Here is a 23,369-nt window from a genome sequence, read left to right on the forward strand (position 1 = left end):
CCCATAAATTACGCCCCAAGTGGTTTGGCCCCTTTCCTATAACCCATGTGGTCGGCCCGAATGCCTACAAGCTCAAGTTGCCTCATACCAGCCGCTGTCACCCGGTATTTAATGTGTCGGCACTCCGTGCCTACGAGAAGAACGCTATTCCTAATAGGAGACAGCCTACGCCTCCGCCTATCACGGAACTTGATGGTCATGCCCGCTATGTGGTGGAGAACATTCTCAGTCACCGCCGCCGGCAGAATCAGCTTTAGTACCTAGTCAAGTGGCAAGGCTACTCTGATGCCACTTGGGAGCCTGAACATTATTTGTTGGATGAATCTGGTAATGACATTGTTCCACTTCAGAAGTACAAAACCTTGGCTTCTGCCCGCTGAGTTTTGCAGTTGAACTTCTAGTTTCACCTTACACATTTGTTGAGCTTATTACACTTTATTTGCATGGAGTTTCAGTCGTCTTATTGTGTTACTTCAGTGCGAAGCCTTTTTTCGTCTCGCACGTGTTTGCGCTTATTGTACTCTATTCCACTTGAGCATTTGGGTTATAAGCTCCTTCCTCTCCATAGGAGGGGGATGATGTAACAGTTTTCCCCTGTTCTCTATAACTTTACACTCCCTCGCACCTCATGCGTCTTACGCCTGTCTATTAGCACCTTCATTGGCGCCATTGCCACATGTATACTATCACATTTTGCATATAACTGGTCGAGGCACGCTCAACCAGGCCTCTTACTTTTCAAGTTTGATTAAACCTGTTACAACCAGGGTCTGATTGCAGCCGGGCATTGAGGCAACGGTAGTCGAGCACTGGCCAAACGACTGTCGCGGTAACACTGCTGCTGGCTCACCATGCACCATCGGATCGTGTGGAATCAGCCACTCACTCTCGATCCACTTCTCCACTTCAGCACAGAACAGGGCGTCTTGCTCTGGAGTGAGCTTCTCTCGCGATTAAGCTGCGATGCCGGATCCAAGCATAGCCGCTGGGGCAACACCATATTTCCACTGCCAAGAAAGCTCCCACTCCCTTTTCTCCGCATTCCAGCGCACTTCGCCATCCTGCGACTGGAGAATTACGTCATGCCCATCATGCTTCACGCTGACATGAGGCGACGGGTGTGCATCGCTAAAACAGATGCGACAACATCAGGCTTGGCGGGTCCAAACCGGATTCCACTGGTCCCGGGTTTCGGCACCATAAGCTGTAAGGGGATTACTGGCTGTGCATTAGTCTATCCTCTACCATGGCACACTAACCAGAAGAAAACAAGTCTTCAATTACAGATAGGAATACATTTCGTGAGAGAGAGAGTAAAACTACAAGTATCGGTAAAACATCGTCCAATTTGAACTTTGACTTTGGACATCAACGCGTGCACTTGAGACGATAAAACTTGGTATGAAGGAAGGTAAGGTACAGAATGACAACTGGCCAAGTGGAATTTATTGTCCAAGGAAGGGTTCATGCATTATTGGTCCTCCTTGTCGCTGCTCCCGGCGCTGGTGACAAATATTTTTTCGCAAGCTCATCTCTCTTCCTCTCCGCTGCCTGGCTATTTTCTAAAGGGAAGTCGACGGTCACGATCGCCTTCTCTATAGGACTTCGCGTGGGCAGCACGACTGCCTGTGTGGTTCAAATCAGTCGCCGTTATTTGCAAGATTTATTTTGAACAACGATGACTCGTACAGTACTTGCAGCAATGTATGCGTCGCTGGATACTCCGAGCGTTGCACTGGAGGCGAGGGAACTGCGATGTCAGCTTGGCGAGCGATCCCTAAGGTGATTGATCTCGCCCGTTTTGCAAATGGAACTGATTCCGAGTAGCCGATTACTTTCTTGTGCGACGAGCTGCTCTTGCCTGCCCAGTGTGACAAGATAATCTATAATTATTGATGCGGCGCTGAACCAATCAGAATCACGAACCTGTCACTCTCGAAATCTAGCTAGACCTTTCAGATACTAGTAAACTAACCTACTAAGCAAAATTGGAATGAAATGGGCTGCCAAGTGAGCATTGGCGTCATAATAACAAAGCCGAAAGATAAGCGACAATATTGCTGACGCGGACCAAGTATAATCGTTTCAGCCCTAATATAATTATACATGTACACACAAAGATATTTGCCATACCTAAGCAGTCAAATATTCCTGCATATTTCACTCATTAGTTAAGGCTATATTGACCGCTTATACTCGACTCCTTTTTAGCGATTGAACACATTCTTTGGTCAGTCGTGATAAATCTAATATTGACTTCGTACTTGGTCAGTATAGGAAATAAAAGACCTCGTACTCAGTCATTACTAGATATATAGTGATGGTGAGGCTTTTTTTCCTCAGCTGACCTAAGGTCTCGGCGTCATGGCGACATAAAATGCTCCAAAAAACGAACGAAGATGTTGTGACTTTGGTGGCAGAGTGATTGGTAAAGAAAGTGTCTGCTCCAAGTAACTGGTGGTGTCAGTGGACATTAGCGTATCTTGTAGCTCTTTGGTCCTTTTCTTTCAGTGCTATAAATTTATCCTTGGCTCTCCATCTGAGTTCATCTTTGCATACCTGATGAGCCGTCCTTTTTTATGCTGCGAAAACGATTGTCGTGTGAAACTGCTGCTTGTTTTAAGGTTGGTTCACATAAGCCAAATCGGCGCCGGGAAGCACTGGCGGTGATCCACCTCGTGGTTTGTCCTGTATACGGTTCGAGTACTGCTGTAGTACCAAATTCATTACAAAGTAGTGCAGAATCAGATCATGAAACTACTTCTACACTATTCATTGCAGTCTAGTAAGCGGTGGTGTCGAAGTTCTGCATTCAAACATTGATGAAGTCACAAGAGCTTGCGAATGCATCCTTCATATTTCTATTTCTTTCAATTGTATTTTGTCTCATAAGCTGCACCACAGTCAAGCCGATCATCCGGGAAGGATGGGTTGGTATGCTGACTTTATTTGCCACATTGATGCGACTACAAGAATGGCTAATGTATCTCAACCTTAGCTTCCATTTAGGAAAATTTAGGACTAATCTTGGTTTGAAAATTTGACAAACGGTTCACAAACCACTTTTGGTCAAAATTGTACGGGATCGGTGCCGGATAGGCACCGGCGGATTATGCCGGCATAATTATTGGCATAATTGTGTGGTTGAAAATTTTGAGCATAATCTGGCATCCTTTCGGAGGTAGGAGCATAACCACATGATTGACTGCCGGAGCAGATTGGGATTGCAAGAGTTGAGCCTGCCCAACTTTGCCGCTGGACCCTTGCGACTAGTTACAGTATGATTTTGTTACAATTGCACTGATTCACATCATTGCAATTCACTGGGAGAGGTTGCAAGATGCTCACCGCCGGTGGCTCCCGGCGTATACCGGCGATATATGAACCAACCCCAACTGCTGCTCATTGTGCATCCAAATTGTCATAGTTGAAGTACAGTACAGTTTGAGACGTTCAGTTTTGCATGATTCGAGGTATCTTAGCTTCTTATTCAATTGATCTTCGAATCTTTAGCGCCACACAAGTTGCATGGTATGTTGTCTTACCTTGTCCTTCACAGAGAGCGTATCGGGTTGGAGTTCTAGTAGATACTTGACGACTTCCACATGTCCTTTCGATGCAGCGTGATGAACAGGAAGGCCACCGTCCTGTGCGCAGGTAACACACATGACCAGACATTCCTATGCAGTATCCATCAGATAATATCTATATTGAGTGTACATGTAATGCACAACTCACTATGAAGTGAGTTGTTCTCATCTACACACAGTACTCTTAACCAGTGTTGCAACGAATATTGCTCGAATACCTTCGATTTTTTTCGCTGCACCGAATACTTGAACATGTGAGTCAGAATTCGAATATTCGAAATGCTGAACTTCATGTACAACTTTCAGTACAAAGGCTCAATCTGCTCATCGCAGCGCGCTCGCTGTGTTCTTGCATCATAGAATGTGCAACAGTCACTGCAACTGGGCAACATACGACATCGTCAACGTAATGTCCTTTGAAGCTGATTCTGACCAGTTCCACTTACTCGCCGTTTCTAGCTTGCACCCGCGCAAGAAATCCTTACGTTCTTCTTTGTAGTTTGCGGCAGTTTTATGCCTCATTTCTTGTTGGATGAGAGCAACGAAGTAAACAAGAAAATGCTGTTCTTTTCGAAACGCGAGTGCACAGTCCAGAGTTCACGGACTGTGCTGGGAGTGCAGTACACACTGGCTGCACAGTGCGGAGTTGCAGCATGCACATGAAGGTGCATGCTGGTCTGAAGACAGTGTTCTTTTTGTTATTGCACTCTGCTGTACAGTTGCAAATTTTCGCTGCATGGCCGCGTGCTTTTCTCTTCGTTTCTTTAGTGTAATCTGTCTGATCATGCCTGGACGTGGACGATCCTCCACCCCAAGAGGCCGGAGCAGGTCCTCCAGGGGAGGTAGTTTACCTGCCTCAACTCTTGAACCTTTGTACAACTTTGTTATAGAAAAGGTCAAAATCGTACGCCAAATCGCTTGTCGCATCGCAAAAGTTGAGCCGAGCTCAACTTCTGCGATGGCGCAGTTGCCGCAGTGGCGCGGGCTGCGAGATGGCTGCGATATGGGGATTTCCCGGTTTCGCGGCCGTAGCATCGTATATCGCATCCCAAAAATGCTTCTGTGAATCCCGCTTTAAGATCAATTAGATGGATAACCGATATAATCGTTTTAGCCCTAATAGATACATGTACTTGCTGATACTGACGCTGACGGAACACGAATTTGAGTTGAATACTCACGAAGTCTTGTACAATTACAAGTACAATTTGTTCCCAAAATAACTACTTCGGGACAGTCTGTTCATGGTTTTCATTTGTATTGGACTCGTTCTCTACACTTGCGATAATTTAGCGGCAATTCTAACGTTGTAGCGTTGTTCTCTTCTAATTTAGTGGAACCTGTGTTGAGTAACTGAGTTTTATGTTTCGTTACATTGTCGTCAGATCTCCTGTGTACCGTTTTTGTGGCACAATGATTATAGCCATTATATTTGGTCGTCTCCATTCTTGTGCAATCATGCATATGTAGGTTGGTTCTCTTCATGTTATTGTGACCAATTTCGTAGATGTTGGTTGCCTTGTTGCTTTCTCTCCCCTCTCCTCTCACCCAAGCCATTCTGCATAAGCGAAGTTGTGGACGCAGCATACTGCTGCTACACTTCAACGCGGGAATGCGTATAATAATAATATAATAATATACATGTACAGACAAACATGCAGATACACCCCTCCCCCTACAACACACACACACGTGTACACTCATACACATCGTGTACCATGTAGATGCCCGTCACAAGAGAAGCACGCTAATCTGCGAAATGTACTGGATGTGCACCCACAGATTTTCACTTATAAGTTATAGCAACAGATAGTGGACACGATTTGAATGATACTACTTAGTCCGCCAAGTTAAAATTGGCGCTTATCTTCCCACTTGATTTTTCAGTGTTCTGCCTGTGTCATACGACATAGAACCACCGATTCACCATCCAAACATAACCATTGATCATTGCATCCGACGACATGGCAGCACAAACCACCACAGAAGTTGCGATCGGTTCGTTTGAGTCTTTTTGACAGAGATGCCACCGACGAACACTTCCGTCAGCGAAGGAAACGACGCAGTCTCCGCTCGAGTTCGTAAAATAGGTCGGCATGTTCGCATTTCAGAGCGATGGAGAATGCAGTTTCTGTCTATTTCGAGCTGTCTAGTGGCAAGGATTGTTTATTGCGGGGAGGCATAGAGAAACTGAAAAAGCGCTTCGCGAGCTTGAATTTCAGTGCTGGCACAGTACAGCGCCTAGTGAAGATTTATCACCAGCAAATCGCCGACGAAGAAATTGCACCTCATGTCGACATCTCCAGAAAGTGAGACCAATCCAGCGGACACACTCTCAACCTCACAGTGGACCGGGCAAAGGAGCTAATCAAAATAAACACCAAGTCCTGAGTGAAACTCTTGTGCAAAAGACTTTCAGGAAACTAGCCGAAAAGCATGGTGCAAGGCGTTAGGACTTAGGTGCAGTACAGGTGCTACATCAAGCGGAAGCTATCACTGGGCTGCATGTACAAGCACCAGCGGCTCGCGTGGGTGCTGATCAGGAAGTACGACAAGCGCAAGAGACGATTTGAAAAAAGGACACTGTTATGGCGTTGCCTTTTTGTCTCAAACAAAGAAGCCGCATTATTGCGACGAACGGGGATACCACTTACAGCCAACACGCGGGCAGTCTCATTCAGCTTCAGAGCGGCGAGGTGACAGTCACGCACTGGCTGTGAGCTTGATTCGAGACGAGGAGAAGTGGAACAAGCTATCGTGCAGCAGCTGTCCGGATCTAACGTTTTGAGCTCTTCCTCCAGGGATGATAGTGGCGAGGAGGACGTATAACTTGCTTGAATTTTCGGCTGAGTTGCTTACTGACATGTAACTAATCATGTGCATAGTGCTTTGTGATCGTGGAATGCTTCAAATATATGTATTTCCTTCCTGAGACAAGTGTGAAGATAAGCGCCAATTGTTACTGGGCGGCCCAAGTGTTACGTGATCAGTCTTATCAGTCTATAACCAACAAAGCCACAATGCTACAGCCGTGTGAATGGCACAATAGCAGGAAGTAGTTAGAACAGTCTCAGGACAGAGCATTGGCAAAAACAGTTGCCAGAAGCGTAGAGAACAGACTGACTAGCGAAAGCCTGAAATGCCAGCAAAGAGCCAAAACCCAATCCACGCATGACGTCACCTGCGCATGCGTGGGGCACCCATATAACACATGTGTACGTGAACGCAGTACACGTGACATCTCCCTTTCTTTGAAATAAGAGAGTGTCCGAGCAAATCAAATACATGTGTATGGCGGCATTATAAGAGTCAAATGAAATAGCTCAACATGATGAGCTGGCTTGAGCGTATGTAATGCAGCACGCACATACATAATGAAACGACTCTTAAACAGGCACTACTGATCAATCAGGAGTCGATGATGAGACTCTTAGGGATCCGGACCACTCTTCCAGATCGCATTGTCTGGATGTCAGTGCGGGCGCCTTGTGACTCTGGCGACCGTTGCACCAACACCGGGATCTTGGATGGTGTGCGTTGCACCAACGCCGGGATCTTGGATGGCGTGGTCTTGGGAACAGGCGTTGACGGCCCAGGTAGCTTCGGGCTCGGCGGTGTGGATGATGCCCGGTCTGGCCCGTCAGCTGCAGTCGGCGGTGCGGGTCGGATAAACTGTCGATTCCGCTGCAGGACTCTTCCGTTGCAGGAGACTTCATAACTGCGGCTAGACGTCTTGCCGGCGATTACTGCAGGCTGCCATTCTCTCGACTTGCCGTCAATCGGTTGAATGAAAACCTTTGCGCCAGACGTGAGTGGCGGAGGTCTTTCCTTCGGTGGTCGAGGTGCTCAGCTGCCTTTTGTCTTCTGGTCTCCTTCTTCTGAATGTCGGTTGACATATCTGCAGCGGGCTTGAGGCGATCATTCAGGGTTGGCAGCACAGTTCTGGTTTGGCCACCAAATAGTCGTTGCACGGGACTGGTGCTGAGACCTTCAGTGGGTGTGTTGCGCACATTCAGTAACCCGAGGTATGGATCGGACTTCTCTTCCTTGCACTTCTTCATGAACTTCTTCGCATCCTTGACGGCGGCCTCAGTAGCACCATTAGATCTGCTGTTGCCTGGGCTGCTGTGCTCATGCGAGAATTCCCACTTCGAGGCGAAGGCGCTAAATTCCCGGCATGAGAACTGGGGACCATTGTCGGAGACGACTACATCAGGGATCCCATGCCTGGCGAAGTGATACTTGATCTTGCTGATGCAAGTGCTGGCCAGAGTGTCAGGAAGGAAATCAACCTTGTAGAAGTTGCTCAGGTAGTCAACTGTAACTAAGTAGTTTCTTGACTTGATGGTAAAGATGTCGATTCCTACTTTCTGCCACGGGCGATCTGGCACTGGGTGTAGGAAGAGTGTCTCGGGCTGCTGCTTGCTGGTATGACGAGCACAGGTGTCGCAGTTTACGACGAACTGACGAATCTCACTCGACATTCCAGGCCAATAAACAAGGTCACGGGCTCGCCGTATGCATGATTTTACTCCTATGTGACTGGCGTGTGCTTTGGTTTTCACGGCATTGCGCATGGAAAGTGGAATGACGATGCGCTCGCCAAGGAGCAGAAGGCCGTCTTGTGCTGTGATTTCATCACAGCACTTGATAGGACTCAGCGTCCTATCAAGCACTGGAGATGGCAATTAATACCCGGGACATCAAGCGCCCACGTGGCCGACCCCATCTCAGATGGATTGACAATATTAAAAATGATCTAAAGCGCGCCAATATTGATATTTCTGACTGTTTTGAACTGGCTCTAGACAAGGAAAAATGGCTGATGCTTGTGGAAAAATGTGCTGCGCTTGCGTAGTTGTTCTTACTGCGCTACGTTCTAACAATAATGAGATGCCTTTTGTCGGCTCTTGTGCCTGGATTTCGTTGAAAGATGCGTTAAGCCCATGGATCCTTCCAAGAGTGACATGCGAACTGTAACTATTATTATGATACAACCCTGACTGAACCGATTGGCAGTCTTTTTCTCGAGTGTACTGGTTGGTGGGTCATTTGGGTTCTCTCCACTCGTGGACAAATGTTCACCACGCAATCTGCACATCAATATCTGCTGACTGCTGCTGTAAAACTGCAGACTTCTGTGGTAAATGCATGTACCATGTCCACGCTGCGTGCTCAGAGCAGTGTTAGAGTAGTATTTCAGTGGCAACCGTATTGATTGTGACAGGTTGAGTGTAATCAAATGTTATGACTTACTGGATTGCCGTTTGATCTTCGTTCCCCAGCCCTGTAGTATTTCTCTTCTTCCGTTAGTTCTTTCTCTTTTGTCTGTCAGCGCTTACTGTGACCCAGTGCTGGGTGCAAGCACCCCCTGGCAGATTCAGACATTGTTCTACTTGATAAATTTATTGTTCTCTCAAACTTATTTCTTCGTTGTGTTCGAACTGTTTTCGAATTACTTTCGTTCTTTCTTGCCATGTGCCAGCTGCCGAAGTGTGCATTCGCAGCAACGCCATTTTTGAATTATGTCTCACGCACCATATACGCGTACGGTGCAGTACGGAAAATTTGCACTTGTTTCTTTTCTTGTATCCTTTTCTGGTTTCCTAGCACCTTTTCGGGACTGTTCCTCTGGGCAAGAGGTAGCCTTGTCATGGTGGCTTTCTTGTTCATGGTACAGTTTTTCTTTGGTGCTCTTAGAGTTTGCTTCGTCTTTCTTGTATTATTATTAAATCTACACTATCGTCATATGGCCCAACTTCTGCGAAAACGAGGTTTAGGGTGAAAGTGTTATTTTTCGTTGGCTGAGCGTAGCAAATGAAACGAAAGATGTATTTTTTTGCCAGCATTTTCACCATTTTTATGGCACCAGGATTGCGTCAGCTGTTTTTTTGTCAGTGTTCTCAAACTTTTCTCTTCATCGTGGTCTTTCTCTTTTTCTCTTATAGTTTGCATTTTTGTTCGTCCGTGGAAGAGTTTGACCATGCCACAAACGAGAAGTAAAAACTCGCTGGCAAGCGTTTCGCTTGCACCCCTGGTTCAAATCCCAGTTCCACCCAGAAAAAAACGGACCCGGTCCGCCTCACCTGGAGCTGTGGGCACGGCCCGAAAGTGTATTCGTGCTGGCAACGTCGAGGAGCAAGTACCTGCTCCGAATCCTGTCATGGTGGATTCCCTGGAGGTTGCCGGCTCCCCGCCAGCTTGGTTCGCGCAGGCCTTCGGACAGCTGTCAGAGGAGATCCAGGATGTCAAGAGAGAGACGAGGGCTACGCGGGATGAGCTGGCAGCCTCCAAGTCGAACCAGGTCACGTTGAAGCAAGCTGGCCTGCAAAAACAATTTGACGTAAACCAAACTGTGCTCGATGGCGTGGAGGGAGCGCTCACTCAACTGCCATCAGGTCATGACGCGGCTGCATACCTAGCAAAAAGTAAGGCGACCCTGACCCTCCGCCAGAAGCATCTCCGGATTGCGGACGCTTACGATTGGAAAACAGTCGAAGTATATGAAAACGGTGTGCTGGGTGAAGGGGTTGGCAGATGACAAGAGGATTGCTGAGGCGGCTGCAACAGCACGGCGGACAGCAGCACGTCCTGATAGCACGCGGGAGCATCAGCAGCGGAATTTTCGCACCCCCAGCGAGCAGTATATGTCGCGGCCGCCTGCACAGTACGGCCGAAGAAACATTGGCTTCGGGGCGTTCGGAGACGGAGGCAGAGTTCTGGGCTCTGCGGGAGTCACCTGCTATGCCTGTGGACAGGTGGGTCACATGGCCAGAGTATGCCCCAGCCAGCAGCGTGGTCCATGGCAATACCAACCGTGATTTGGTGGAGCAGCAAATGGGCAATTCGGCGGCCCGAGCATGTTTAGTGCTTCACCAGTGGCAGCAGCCCTCATGCCAGCCCAGCACCCACAATAAGATAAGTGTGCACGGGCGGCTTAAGCCATGTGTTAGTTTTTGGCGTGGTATTGGTGCGTCAGAGTTTGTATTGAAGATTATTGAGTGTGGTTATTTTTTGTGTTTCACTGCCCTTCCTCCTCCAAAGATCATCTGTAATTCCCCTTCTGTTTTCTCCCATGCTGAGTTTGTGTCCTCCCATATACGGGATATATATTATTCGGGTGCCGTTGAGGAAGCCCCACTGGCCAGCTTAGTTGTGGTCAGTCCTTTGGGTGTGCTTCCAAAGAAAAATGGGAAGCTGCGCGTAATATTAGATCTGCGGTATGTTAATCAATTCCTAGCTGATATGCATTTCTCGTTTGAAAATCGTCGTGTCATTCCCCAGTTATTTCAGTCCGAGTGCTTTATGTTCACAATTGACTTGAAAGATGGGTATCACCATATCTCGGTGGCCGAAGCTCATAGGAAATACCTTGGCTTTTCTTGGCCTCTTGATGGCACTGTTCGATATTTCCGGTTTGCTGCTTTACCGTTTGGTCTAAAACCAGCCCCGTTTGTGTTCACTAAGGTCCTGCGACCACTTGTTGCCCATTGGCGCAGCAAGGGTCTCAGAATCTTCATGTTTTTGGATGATGGTACGGGCGCTGCATCTCCGTTAGTGGCCGTGGTCAGATGGTTGACATTGTTGGTAGACCTAAAATGTGCGGGTTGGTTGGTAAATGAATCTAAGAGTGACTTTCACCCTAAGCAAAGAATCGAAACGCTCGGTCACATAGTTGACAGTACAGAGAACTGGATCCGTGCCTCCCCAACCAGGGTTGACAGATTACTAGCGATTCTTGAGCGGCTGCATGGTTCATCTGAGCGGATTCCGGTTAGTTACCTGGCGAGACTGGCAGGATCCATTGTATCGATGTGGATGGCACTCGGTAGCATCTCGCGTCACCAAACTCGTTCACTACACGCACTGATCGCTGATGTTTCTGCCGAGTCTTGGAGTCTTGGAATGCCTACACAACTATTACTCCATTGGTCAAGGCAGAGATTGCATTTTGGCGGCAACATTTTCACAGTTTCCATGGACAGCCCATCTGCCCCTGCAGGCCGCGCATCATGTCTCTGACGTGGTCAGATGCCAGGGACACGGGCTGGGGTGGGTTCTGTTTACATGATGGTGTTGCGGTTGCCTGAGGCGAATGGCCATTTCACTCTAGTGCCAGGACCAGTAGCTCCACTTTGCGGGAACTCCTCGCAGTCCGGTACACTTTGGTCTCACTTCGCACTCACATTGCACAACGCCAGATCTGCATCAACACTTACAACCAGAATGTAGTCAGGATCCTGTGTAACGGTAGCGGCAAGGTTGAGTTGCAGGAACAAGTTGTTGCTATATTTCGGTTTTCCACCACGATTAAGGCACGTCTGTTTGCGCAGTGGGTCCCGAGGGACCTCAATGCCACAGCGGATCACTTGTCGAGAATCATTGACGATAATGACTGGCAGTTGGAGCCATCTTTATTTCGCCATTTTAACGCCAAATGGGGCCCCTTGACGGTGGATCGCTTTGCAACCCACCTATCAACGCAACCACCCCGCTTCAACTCCAAGTGGTGGTCACCAGGGTGCGAAGCTGTGGACTGTTTCACCCAAGCCTGTGAAGGTGAGGTCAACTGGTGTCTACCACCGCCGGCGCTGCTGGGTGACCTTTATGCGTTCCTCGCCAATGTACCATGCCACGCTGTAGTGGCATTCCCATTCTGGCCGTCGGCCCCGTGGTGGCCTGTGTGGATGCCGGAAAATGGCCCTTGTCATCTCGCTACGGACTCGGAAATCGTGTCCTTGCCGTTTGGTGCTTTCCAGCATGTATCCAAGCCAACATGCCTGTTTGGTCCAGACCCGCCGCCTTTCCAATTTGTCTTCATGCAGGTCTGCTCGATGATGTCATGCCGGGCGCATAACCCATGAACGTTGGCCATCTCAAACACTGACCCTTTCTGTCTGACACGTCCATAGAATCAATTTTGCCATAGGATGGTATCTTGTGCCAGCTTAGTCTTCTAGTAGCATGCTGCACATTCTTGCTTCTACCTTATTTGGTCTGTCTCTCGTTTGCCGTTTCTTGTTCTTTGGTCTATTTTGTTCCCTATATTTTTTGTTTTTGTTTTGTTGTTAGTGTTCCCTGGCCTTGGAGGAGACATATTAATTTATTGGACTTTTCTTGTCTTGGAAAGTAATGGTGTAGATTTATATGGGCTGGGCTTGATCCTATGCGCAAATGAGTGCTAGCAGAGTGCAGTCACTACAGTCTATGGAGGACATGCATTTGTGTGTGAGGCTCCCTGGGAGCAAAGGTGTGCAACACTTGGTGATCTGCATGCCTATGGGAGGCAGAGTGTGAGCTCCCTGGGAGCGTGTGTGTCATTCCCACCTGGTGGGCAGGTTGTGCATGTGTTTTCCCAAGGGGACAATGTGCGACGGGACACTGGGTTATCTGCATGCCAATGAGAGGCAGGCCTGGAGCTCCCTGGGAGCGTGTGTGTCATTCCCACCTGGTGGGCAGGTTGTGCATGTGTTTTCCCAAGGGGACAATGTGCGACAGGACACTGGGTTATCTGCATGCCAATGAGAGGCAGGCCTGGAGCTCCCTGGGAGCGGGTTGGTCATCCCCACTTAGTGGGTAGGTTGTGCATGTGTTTGCCCAAGGGGACAATGTGCTACGGGATGCTGTTGTCTGCGGGGTCGGGTTTGCTTGTGGCTCGGAAGCCTACGGAATGAGCTGCTATCATGCATGGGACCCGTTTACGGTGGCCATTAATGAGGACCCATGGTTGTTGTTGTTGTTGTTGTTGTTGTTGTTGTTGTTGTTGTGTTTTTGCTGACTGGGTTGCGTGTTTTTGCCTATTTTTGCTTCTCCGTGTGTCATTCTTGTCAGGCCCATCCGCGTTCTGGGTCGAGGTGGACGCTGTGACACAACCGTTCCTGAAACCTCTGGCGGACCTGCTAAGGACAGTGATTGGGAAGGATGTTGCTAGCTCCACTGCGTCTGCGTACCAGCGCGCGTTACACCAATGGGAAAAGTGTGCCGTACGGTGTCAAGTTACGTCATTCCCAGCGGCACTCACCAGCGTGTGCTTATATCGTGTCAAGTTACGTCATTCCCGGCGGCACTCACCAGCGTGGGCTTATACATCATGAAGTTATTGTAGTCAGAGTGTACCATGGGGTCAATAAACCAATTTGTGACGGCATTGCTCTGGGTGCATTGTAAGGCAGATTGCCAGGATCCAACACAACATAGCGTGGTGAGACAATTCCTCACTGCTGCAAGACGTATTTGTGCCCGACCAATCAATCGCCGCTCACCTTTGAGGTCGGTGGTGTTCAACAAGGTCGTCGGCACACTGGCTATCCCTACCGCCCCGTTGCAGGACTGGCAAACCGCAGCGTTGTTTGTCCTCGGCTTCACTGCTCTGCTTCGCTGGGACGATTTACAACGCCTCCCGCCTCAGGATATCTCCATTTGCGGCACGCACATGTCCCTCCACCTGCGGCAACGCAAGAACGACCAGTTGCGCCAGGGCGATGTGGTCATGGTGAGCCGACTGGAGCAGCAGGCTACTAAACCATGTCCTGTGTCGGTCATAGAGGGTTTCTTGGAGAGAGCACGGCATGTACCCACTCAACCTCTCTTTGGCAAGGTCTCCGCAGCAACCCACCAGTCATGTCTGCGGGAAAAGATGACATACGCCCGGGCGCGCGAATTGATTCACACAGCTCTCGCCCGCGTAGGTGAAGACCCCACAGGGTATGGCACGCACAGTCTCCGCTCTGGGGGAGCGACGGCAGCGGCCAATGCTGGCGTGCCAGAGCGCCTTCTTCAGCGGCAAGGGGGGTTGGAAGTCATCCACATGTAAGAACATGTATGTGGAGGATTCCCTCAAGGACCTGCTGTCGGTGTCTCGCGCTACACTACACAAGTGATTATCGGGTCGGCTATCCTTTCCGTCGTGAGTGAACAAAGACCACACTACTACTGTGATCTGTATCTTTATGTTGTGTGTGGGTGTGTCTGCGGTGTACGCAGAGGCCAGCTAGCTGGCAAAAAGTGTTATTTTTCGTTGGCTGAGCGTAGCGAATAAAACGAAAAATGTATTTTTTGCCAGCATTTTCACCATAGTTACGGCACCAGGATTGCGTCAGCTGGTTTTTTTGTCAGTGTTCTCAAACTTTTCTCTTCATCGTGGTCTTTCTCTTTTCGTTGTAGTTTACCACCCGCCCTCCCGTTTATTCTCACTTCGGGATAGGTCCTGCAGGCTACGTTTGGTTCGTTTATCTTATGGGGTTGTTCTAACCGGTTTTCCTCAGGGATGTGCCTCCGCCGGGGTCCTGAGGTTTTTTCCGCCAGCTTCGGGCTGGTCAATTATCCGGCGGCCCCATTCGCCACAGTGGTTCACTTCTTGCATCATGTTGGTCTGGTACATACGTGTACATGTATATGCGTGAGGTGGCATGCCCTTAACCTTCTTCATGCTCATCTATACACTACGCTCTTCCATCTTCCACCGTGAGTGAACAAAGACCACACTACTACACACAACTATCATCGTGAGTGAACAAATACCACACTACTACTGTGATCTGTATCTTTCTGTTGTGTGTGGGTGTGTCTGCGGTGTACGCAGAGGCCAGCTAGCTGGCAAAAAAACGCTCTGTTTTCGTGGTGTTGAGCACCGTCAGCACACTGGGTACATCCTCTGGTGACTTATGTACGTAACATTATCGGATCCTACTACTACGTAGTACAGTCATGTGCATGACATCTTTTACACGATTTTTATTCCTTTTATTTTTTTATTTTTTTAGAATCGCATTATCGAAATAGACAGCATAATCGAAGTCGCTTCGTTGTAAGGGGGATTCAAAGAAGCTTTTTTGCTATGCGATTGGCGATGCGACGCAATTTGCGACGGAGACGTGCGATGCAAACTCACGAAATAACATTCACAGGCGAAGTCCCCGAAGCGATGATACCTTGCTGATTTGGCGCGAAGTTCAATGCAGGCAGGTACGCCACCATGGTATTCACGCGGTTTGGTACAACTTGTACAAGTTTTCGGGCAACTCTTGAATCTTTGTACAACTTTGCTGTAGAAAAGGTCAAAATCGTACGCCAAATCGTTTGTCGCATCGCAAAAGTTGAGCCGAGCTCAACTTCTGCGATGGCCCAGTTGCGGCAGTTAAATGGGCTGCGAGTTGGCTGCGATTTGGGGATTTCCCAGTTTCGCAACCGTCGCATCGTGTGTCACAACGCAAAATGCTTCTGTGAATCCTGCTTTATGATCAATTATACGGATAACCGATATAATCGTTTCAGCCCTAATATATACATGTACACACAAACATGCACATACACCCCCTCCCCCCTCCCCCTCCCCCTCCCCCAACACATACACATACATGTACACGCATACACACCGTGTACCATGTGTACTCCCGTCACAAAAGAAGCACGCAAACGATAGCAACGATAGTGGACAAGATCTGAATAAGACAGATCAAGACTAGTGCCAGATATCAGCCTACAGTCCATTCAGAAAAGAATGATATCCTAGCTTCTGGCCATAAATGGGTCAAATTTTAAGTTTCCGTCTTATTTATTTAGGCAGTCCCCCATGGAATTCTCTTCCAATTGTGCTTTTGAAGTCTAGTTTTCCAAAGAGTTAGCCATAACAAGAAAAGGATTTCGGCCAGGTTTTGCCCCCAAAGCACTGAATTGGGGAAAAACCATGAAAATGCAGGCCGTTCACTCCACTTGCATAACAGTACATTTCCGGTTCGAAACCCAGTTGCGGTACCTTTTTTGGACCCTTTTTCAAGTTTCGAATATCGCGGCATTGCACAGTGTACCACAAAATCGCCCAATACGGGAGCTCTCCAGAGCCAGCGCTCAACTTTTTCCGAATGGACTGTAATCAATACAACCTGTGAAGTTATGAGAATCGACCAACAATGCACACGTGGTCTGCACAACACGAAGTACATCAGCATAGAACGACTAAGACAGTTGGTTTTCCTTGCTGTATGCACACACGCACTCACGCACGCACGCATGCACGCCCCCCCCCCCCCCCCCCCACACACACAAACACACATACACCAGGAAATATATTTACATCACTTTAGTATGTAGGGAGGGCCATTGTATGGACCCAAGAGTGCTTGGTGTGCCATGGTCTGCTCTACTGGCCAATGGTGGAATCCGTAAGGTTAAGGTCTGTTGCTCTGGCCTGGCGCGAGTGACTAGATGTTATTTGTTGCATATATTGCTCAAACCGTGTTCTGGAAAAAATGCTTAAGGGGTATCAACGATAGACATTGCTCAACTTACATCGTTCTTTGCAGAGATTGTGTCGGGTTGGAGATCTAGTAGATACTTGACGAGTTCCAGATGCCCTTCAAAGGCAGCGCCATGAACAGGAAGGTTACCGTTCTGTGTACAGGTAACACACATAACCAGACATTCCTATACGTTATCTATCAGAAAAGTACTTATATTGGGTATAATGCACAATCCACTACGAAGTGAGGCAGTCACACGCACAACATTGTGATAAGTCAATTGACAAACTGTTTACAAACTAGTGCTGGAAAGCCCCAATACATGCTTTAGTGCTGGGTACGAGATTGATTAGTTTGCATTCTTTTTGAGCCAAAGTAATATTGTAATATTCCTCTCGTGGGTTGAGGGGCATATGATGGGCGCAAGTATACAATACTAAGAACTCTTTTGAATCATTTGTGGACATCTCTGCTCACACAGAAACATTCCTGTTGATGGGTGTCGAATTGATGATGAGTGTGTCCATGAGGTCACATCAGAAATGATTGAGACCAATGTTTATTTGAACTCGTATGGTGAGCCAATAATGTTATGATGAAGAAAGGAAAAGCTAGGTGTCAGGTCGCCGAATGCCTCAGTACTCCTTGTCAGTTTTGTGCCATTTTGTCGCACTCGCTGACTGTATAAGATCTGGTTACATTGGTGGATAGTTTGCCATAACTCGTAACATTTTGTACTTTTCCTTTCTTAATCATAACCAATGTTTATGTGAACCAAATGCACAATGGAGGTGCTTTGTGCAGCTATCAGTGCCGGCCAGGAAAGTCACCAATATTCACAGGTACTTTTGGAGTAAATCAATCGGTGGGGTTGCTGTTTCGGCCTGATACTCCCCAGCAATTGACATATAGCTAGCACAGTAGTCTTGATTGGCAAGAAGAGTGCTGTAGGAGTAACTGACTACAGCAAGGAGAGTCAATGATGGAGATTGCTTAACTTACATAGCCATTCACAGAGATCGTTTCGGGTTGGAGATCTAGTAGATACTTGACGAGTTCCAGATGCCCATTTGCGGCAGCGCAATAAACAGGAAGACTACCATCCTGTGTACAGGTAGCACACATGACCAGACATTCTAATGCGTTATCCATCAGAAAAGTATTTATATAGGGTATGATGCACAATCCACTACGAAGTGAGGCAGTCTCACGCACAACATTGTGATAAGTCAATTGACAAACTGTTTACAAACTAAAGCTGGAAAACCCCAATACATGCTTTAGTGCTGGGTGCGAGATTGATTAGTTTGCATTCTTTTTGAGCCAAAGTTTGTTTTTTCTCAGTGTTCTCAAACTTTTCTCTTCATCGTGGTCCTTCTCTTTTTCTCTTTTAGCTTGAATTTTTGTTCGTCCGTGGAAGAGTTTGACCATGCCACAAACGAGAAGTAAAAACTCGCTGGCAAGCGTTTCGCTTGCACCCCTGGTTCAAATCCCAGTTCCACCCAGAAAAAAAGCGGACCCGGTCCGCCTCACCTGGAGCTGTGGGCACGGCCCGAAAGTGTATCCGTGCTGGCAACGTCGAGGAGCAAGACCTGCTCCGGATCCTGTCATGGTGGATTCCCTGGAGGTTGCCGGCTCCCCGCCAGCTTGGTTCGCGCAGGCCTTCGGACAGCTGTCAGAGGAGATCCAGGATGTCAAGAGAGAGAGACGAGGGCTACGCGGGATGAGCTGGCAGCCTCCAAGTCGAACCAGGTCACGCTGAAGCAAGCTGGCCTGCAAAAACAATTCGACGTAATACAAACTGTGCTCGATGGCGTGGAGGGAGCGCTCACTCAACTGCCATCAGGTCATGACGCGGCTGCATACCTAGCAAAAAGTAAGGCGACCCTGACCCTCCGCCAGAAGCATCTCCGGATTGCGGACGCTTACGATTGGAAAACAGTCGAAGTATATGAAAACGGTGTGCTGGGTGAAGGGGTTGGCAGATGACAAGAGGATTGCTGAGGCGGCTACAACAGCACGGCGGACAGCAGCACGTCCTGATAGCACGCGGGAGCATCAGCAGCGTAATTTTCGCACCCCCAGCCAGCAGTATATGTCGCGGCCGCCTGCACAGTTCGGCCGAAGAAACATTGGCTTCGGGGCGTTCGGAGACGGAGGCATAGTTCTGGGCTCTGCGGGAGTCACCTGCTATGCCTGTGGGCAGGTGGGTCACATGGCCAGAGTATGCCCCAGCCAGCAGCGTGGTCCATGGCGTCACCAACCGTGATTTGGTGGAGCAGCCAATGGGCCATTCCGTGGCCCCAGCATGTTTAGTGCTTCACCAGCGGCAGCAGCCCTCATGCCAGCCCAGCACCCACAATAAGATAAGTGTGCACGGGCGGCTTAAGCCATGTGTTAGTTTTTGGCGTGGTATTGGTGCGTCAGAGTTTGTATTGAAGATTATTGAGTGTGGTTATATTTTTCGGGTGCCGTTGAGGAAGCCCCACTGGCCAGCTTAGTTGTGGTCAGTCCTTTGGGTGTGCTTCCAAAGAAAAATGGGAAGCTGCGCCTAATATTAGATCTGCGGTATGTTAATCAATTCCTAGCTGATATGCATTTCTCGTTTGAAAATCTTCGTGTCATTCCCCAGTTATTTCAGTCCAAGTGCTTTATGTTCACAATTGACTTGAAAGATGGGTATCACCATATCTCGGTGGCCGAAGCTCATAGGAAATACCTTGGTTTTTCTTGGCCTCTTGATGGCACTGTTCGATATTTCCGGTTTGCTGCTTTACCGTTTGGTCTGAAACCAGCCCCGTTTGTGTTCACTAAGGTCCTGCGACCACTTGTTGCCCATTGGCGCAGCAAGGGTCTCAGAATATTCATGTTTTTGGATGATGGTACGGGCGATGCATCTCCGCTAGTGGCAGCCCGTCAGATGGTTGACATTGTCCGGGTAGACCTAACATGTGCGGGTTGGTAGGTAAATGAATCTAAGAGTGACTTTCACCCTAAGCAAAGAATCGAAACGCTCGGTCACATAGTTGACAGTACAGAGAACTGGATCCGTGCCTCCCCAACCAGGGTTGACAGATTACTAGCGATTCTTGAGCGGCTGCATGGTTCATCTGAGCGGATTCCGGTTAGTTACCTGGCGAGACTGGCAGGATCCATTGTATCGATGTGGATGGCACTCGGTAGCATCTCGCGTCTCCAAACTCGTTCACTACACACACTGATCGCTGATGTTTCTGCCGAGTCTTGGAGACTTGGAACGCCTACACTACTATTACGCCATTGGTCAAGGCAGAGATTGCATTTTGGCGGCAACATTTTCACAGTTTCCATGGACAGCCCATCTGGCCCTGCAGGCCGCGCATCATATCTCTGACATGGTCAGATGCCAGGGAAACAGGCTGGGGTGGGTTCTGTTTACATGATGGTGTTGCGGTTGCCCGAGGCGAATGGCCATTTCACTCTAGTGCCAGGACCAGTAGCTCCACTTTGCGGGAACTCCTCGCAGTCCGGTACACTTTGGTCTCACTTCGCACTCACATTGCCAGATCTGCATCAACACTGACAACCAGAATGTAGTCAGGATCCTGTGTAACGGTAGCGGCAAGGTTGAGTTGCAGGAACAAGTTGTTGCTATATTTCGGTTTTCCACCACGATTAAGGCACGTCTGTTTGCGCAGTGGGTCCCGAAGGACCTCAATGTCACAGCGGATCACTTGTCGAGAAATATTGATGATAATGACTGGCAGTTGGAGCCATCTTTATTTCGCCATTTTAACGCCAAATGGGGCCCCTTGACGGTGGGTCGCTTTGCAAGCCACCTATCAGCGCAACCACCCCGCTTCAACTCCAAGTGGTGGTCACCAGGGTGCGAAGCTGTGGACTGTTTCACCCAAGCCTGGGAAGGTGAGGTCAACTGGTGTCTACCACCGCCGGCGCTGCTGGGTGACCTTTATGCGTTCCTCGCCAATGTACCATGCCACGCTGTAGTGGCATTCCCATTCTGGCCGTCGGCCCCGTGGTGGCCTGTGTGGATGCCGGAAAATGGCCCTTGTCATCTCGCTACGGACTCGGAAATCGTGTCTATGCCGTTTGGTGCTTTCCAGCATGTGTCCAAACCAACATGCCTGTTTGGTCCAGACGTGCCGCCTTTTCCAATTTGTCTTCATGCAGGTCTGCTCGATGACGTCATGCCGGGCGCATAACCCATGAACGTTGGCCATCTCAAACACTGACCCTGTCTGTCTGACACGTCCAGAGAATCAATCTTGCCATAGGATGGTATGTTGTGCCAGCTTAGTCTTCTAGTAGCATGCTGCACATTCTTGCTTCTACCTTATTTGGTCTGTCTCTCGTTTCCCGTTTCTTGTTCTTTGGTCTATTTTGTTCCCTATATTTTTGTTTTTGTTTTGTTGTTAGTGTTCCCTGGCCTTGGAGGAGACATATTTATTGGACTTTTTTCTTGTCTTGGAAAGTAATGGTGTAGATTTATATGGGCTGGGCTTGATCCTATGCGCAAATGAGTGCTAGCAGAGTGCTGTCACTACAGTCTATGGAGGGCATGCATTTGTGTGTGAGGCTCCCTGGGAGCAAAGGCGTGCAACACTTGGTGATCTGCATGCCTATGGGAGGCAGAGCGTGAGCTCCCTGGGAGCGTGTGTGTCATTCCCACCTGGTGGGCAGGTTGTGCATGTGTTTTCCCAAGGGGACAATGTGCGACAGGACACTGGGTTATCTGCATGCCAATGAGAGGCAGGCCTGGAGCTCCCTGGGAGCGGGTTGGTCATCCCCACTTAGTGGGTAGGTTGTGCATGTGTTTGCCCAAGGGGACAATGTGCTACGGGATGCTGTTGTCTGCGGGGTCGGGTTTGCTTGTGGCTCGGAAGCCTACGGAATGAGCTGCTATCATGCATGGGACCCGTTTACGGTGGCCATTAATGAGGACCCATGGTTGTTGTTGTTGTTGTTGTTGTTGTTGTTGTTGTTGTTGTTGTTGTTGTGTTTTTGCTGACTGGGTTGCGTGTTTTTGCCTATTTTTGCTTCTCCGTGTGTCATTCTTGTCAGGCCCATCCGAGTTCTGGGTCGGGTGGACGCTGTGACACAACCGTCCCTGAAACCTCTGGCGGACCTGCTAAGGACAGTGATTTGGAAGGATGTTGCTAGCTCCACTGCGTCTGCGTACCAGCGCGCGTTACACCGATGGGAAAAGTGGGCCGTACGGTGTCAAGTTACGTCATTTCCAGCGGCACTCACCAGCGTGTGCTTATACCGTGTCAAGTTACGTCATTTCCAGCGGCACTCACCAGCGTGTGCTTATACCGTGTCAAGTTACGTCATTTCCAGCGGCACTCACCAGCGTGTGCTTATACCATGTCAAGTTACGTCATTTCCAGCGGCACTCACCAGCGTGTGCTTATACCGTGTCAAGTTACGTCATTCCCAGCGGCACTCACCAGCGTGTGCTTATACCGTGTTAAGTTACGTCATTCCCAGCGGCACTCACCAGCGTGTGCTTATACCGTGTTAAGTTACGTCATTCCCAGCGGCACTCACCAGCATGAGCTTATACATCATGAAGTTATTGTAGTCAGAGTGTACCATGGGGTCAATAAACCAATTTGTGGCGGCATTGCACTGGGTGCATTGTAAGGCCGATTGCCAGGATCCCACACAACATAGCGTGGTGAGACAATTGCTCACTGCTGCAAGACGTATTTGTGCCCGACCAATCAATCGCCGCTCACCTTTCAGGTCGGTGGTGTTCAACAAGGTCGTCGCCACACTGGCTATCCCTACCGCCCCGTTGCAGGACTGGCAAACCGCAGCGTTGTTTGTCCTCGGCTTCACTGCTCTGCTTCGCTGGGACGATTTACAACGCCTCCCGCCTCAGGATATCTCCATTTGCGGCACGCACATGTCCCTCCACCTGTGGCAACGCAAGAACGACCAGTTGCGCCAGGGCGATGTGGTCATGGTGAGCCGACTGGAGCAGCAGGCTACTAAACCATGTCCTGTGTCGGTCATAGAGGGTTTCTTGGAGAGAGCACGGCATGTACCCACTCAACCTCTCTTTGGCAAGGTCTCCGCAGCAACCCACCAGTCATGTCTGCGGGAAAAGATGACATACGCCCGGGTGCGCGAATTGATTCACACAGCTCTCGCCCGCGTAGGTGAAGACCCCACAGGGTATGGCACGCACAGTCTCCGCTCTGGGGGAGCGACGGCAGCGGCCAATGCTGGCGTGCCAGAGCGCCTTCTTCAGCGGCAAGGGGGGTTGGAAGTCATCCACATGTAAGAACATGTATGTGGAGGATTCCCTCAAGGACCTGCTGTCGGTGTCTCGCGCTACACTACACAAGTGACTATCGGGTCGGCTATCCTTTCCGTCGTGAGTGAACAAAGACCACACTACTACTGTGATCTGTATCTTTCTGTTGTGTGTGGGTGTGTCTGCGGTGTACGCAGAGGCCAGCTAGCTGGCAAAAAGTGTTATTTTTCGTTGGCTGAGCGTAGCGAATAAAACGAAAAATGTATTTTTTGCCAG

The 23,369-nt window shown here is 49.0% G+C and overlaps 2 protein-coding genes across 2 annotated transcripts in view; one reads left to right on the plus strand and one right to left on the minus strand.

Annotated features, from left to right (window-relative positions):
* Positions 1 to 18,439, minus strand: part of LOC135826685 (ankyrin repeat, PH and SEC7 domain containing protein secG-like) — a 121,270-nt gene extending 102,831 nt beyond the window's left edge. The window contains exons 1-4 of the mRNA XM_065339286.1: positions 18,362 to 18,439; positions 17,831 to 17,932; positions 16,878 to 16,979; positions 3,546 to 3,647 (exon numbers count right to left, since the gene is read on the minus strand). Coding sequence (XP_065195358.1) covers positions 3,546 to 3,647; positions 16,878 to 16,979; positions 17,831 to 17,932; positions 18,362 to 18,439 — 384 coding nt within the window. The remainder of the gene's footprint in view (positions 1 to 3,545; positions 3,648 to 16,877; positions 16,980 to 17,830; positions 17,933 to 18,361) is intronic.
* A 3,985-nt stretch (positions 18,440 to 22,424) lies between these two features.
* Positions 22,425 to 23,120, plus strand: LOC135826686 (uncharacterized). Its single transcript, XM_065339288.1, has one exon. It carries the CDS (start codon positions 22,425 to 22,427, stop codon positions 23,118 to 23,120), a length of 696 nt encoding a protein of 231 aa, XP_065195360.1.
* Positions 23,121 to 23,369: the final 249 nt, after the last annotated feature.

This window comes from Sycon ciliatum, chromosome 10, assembly GCF_964019385.1.
Source record: "Sycon ciliatum chromosome 10, ocSycCili1.1, whole genome shotgun sequence".
NCBI lineage: Eukaryota > Metazoa > Porifera > Calcarea > Leucosolenida > Sycettidae > Sycon > Sycon ciliatum.

What these genes read in the sequence shown, in the direction of transcription:
- LOC135826686 (XM_065339288.1), top strand. Translation starts at nt 22,425, where the DNA reads ATGGGGTCAATAAACCAATTTGTGGCGGCATTGCACTGGGTGCATTGT.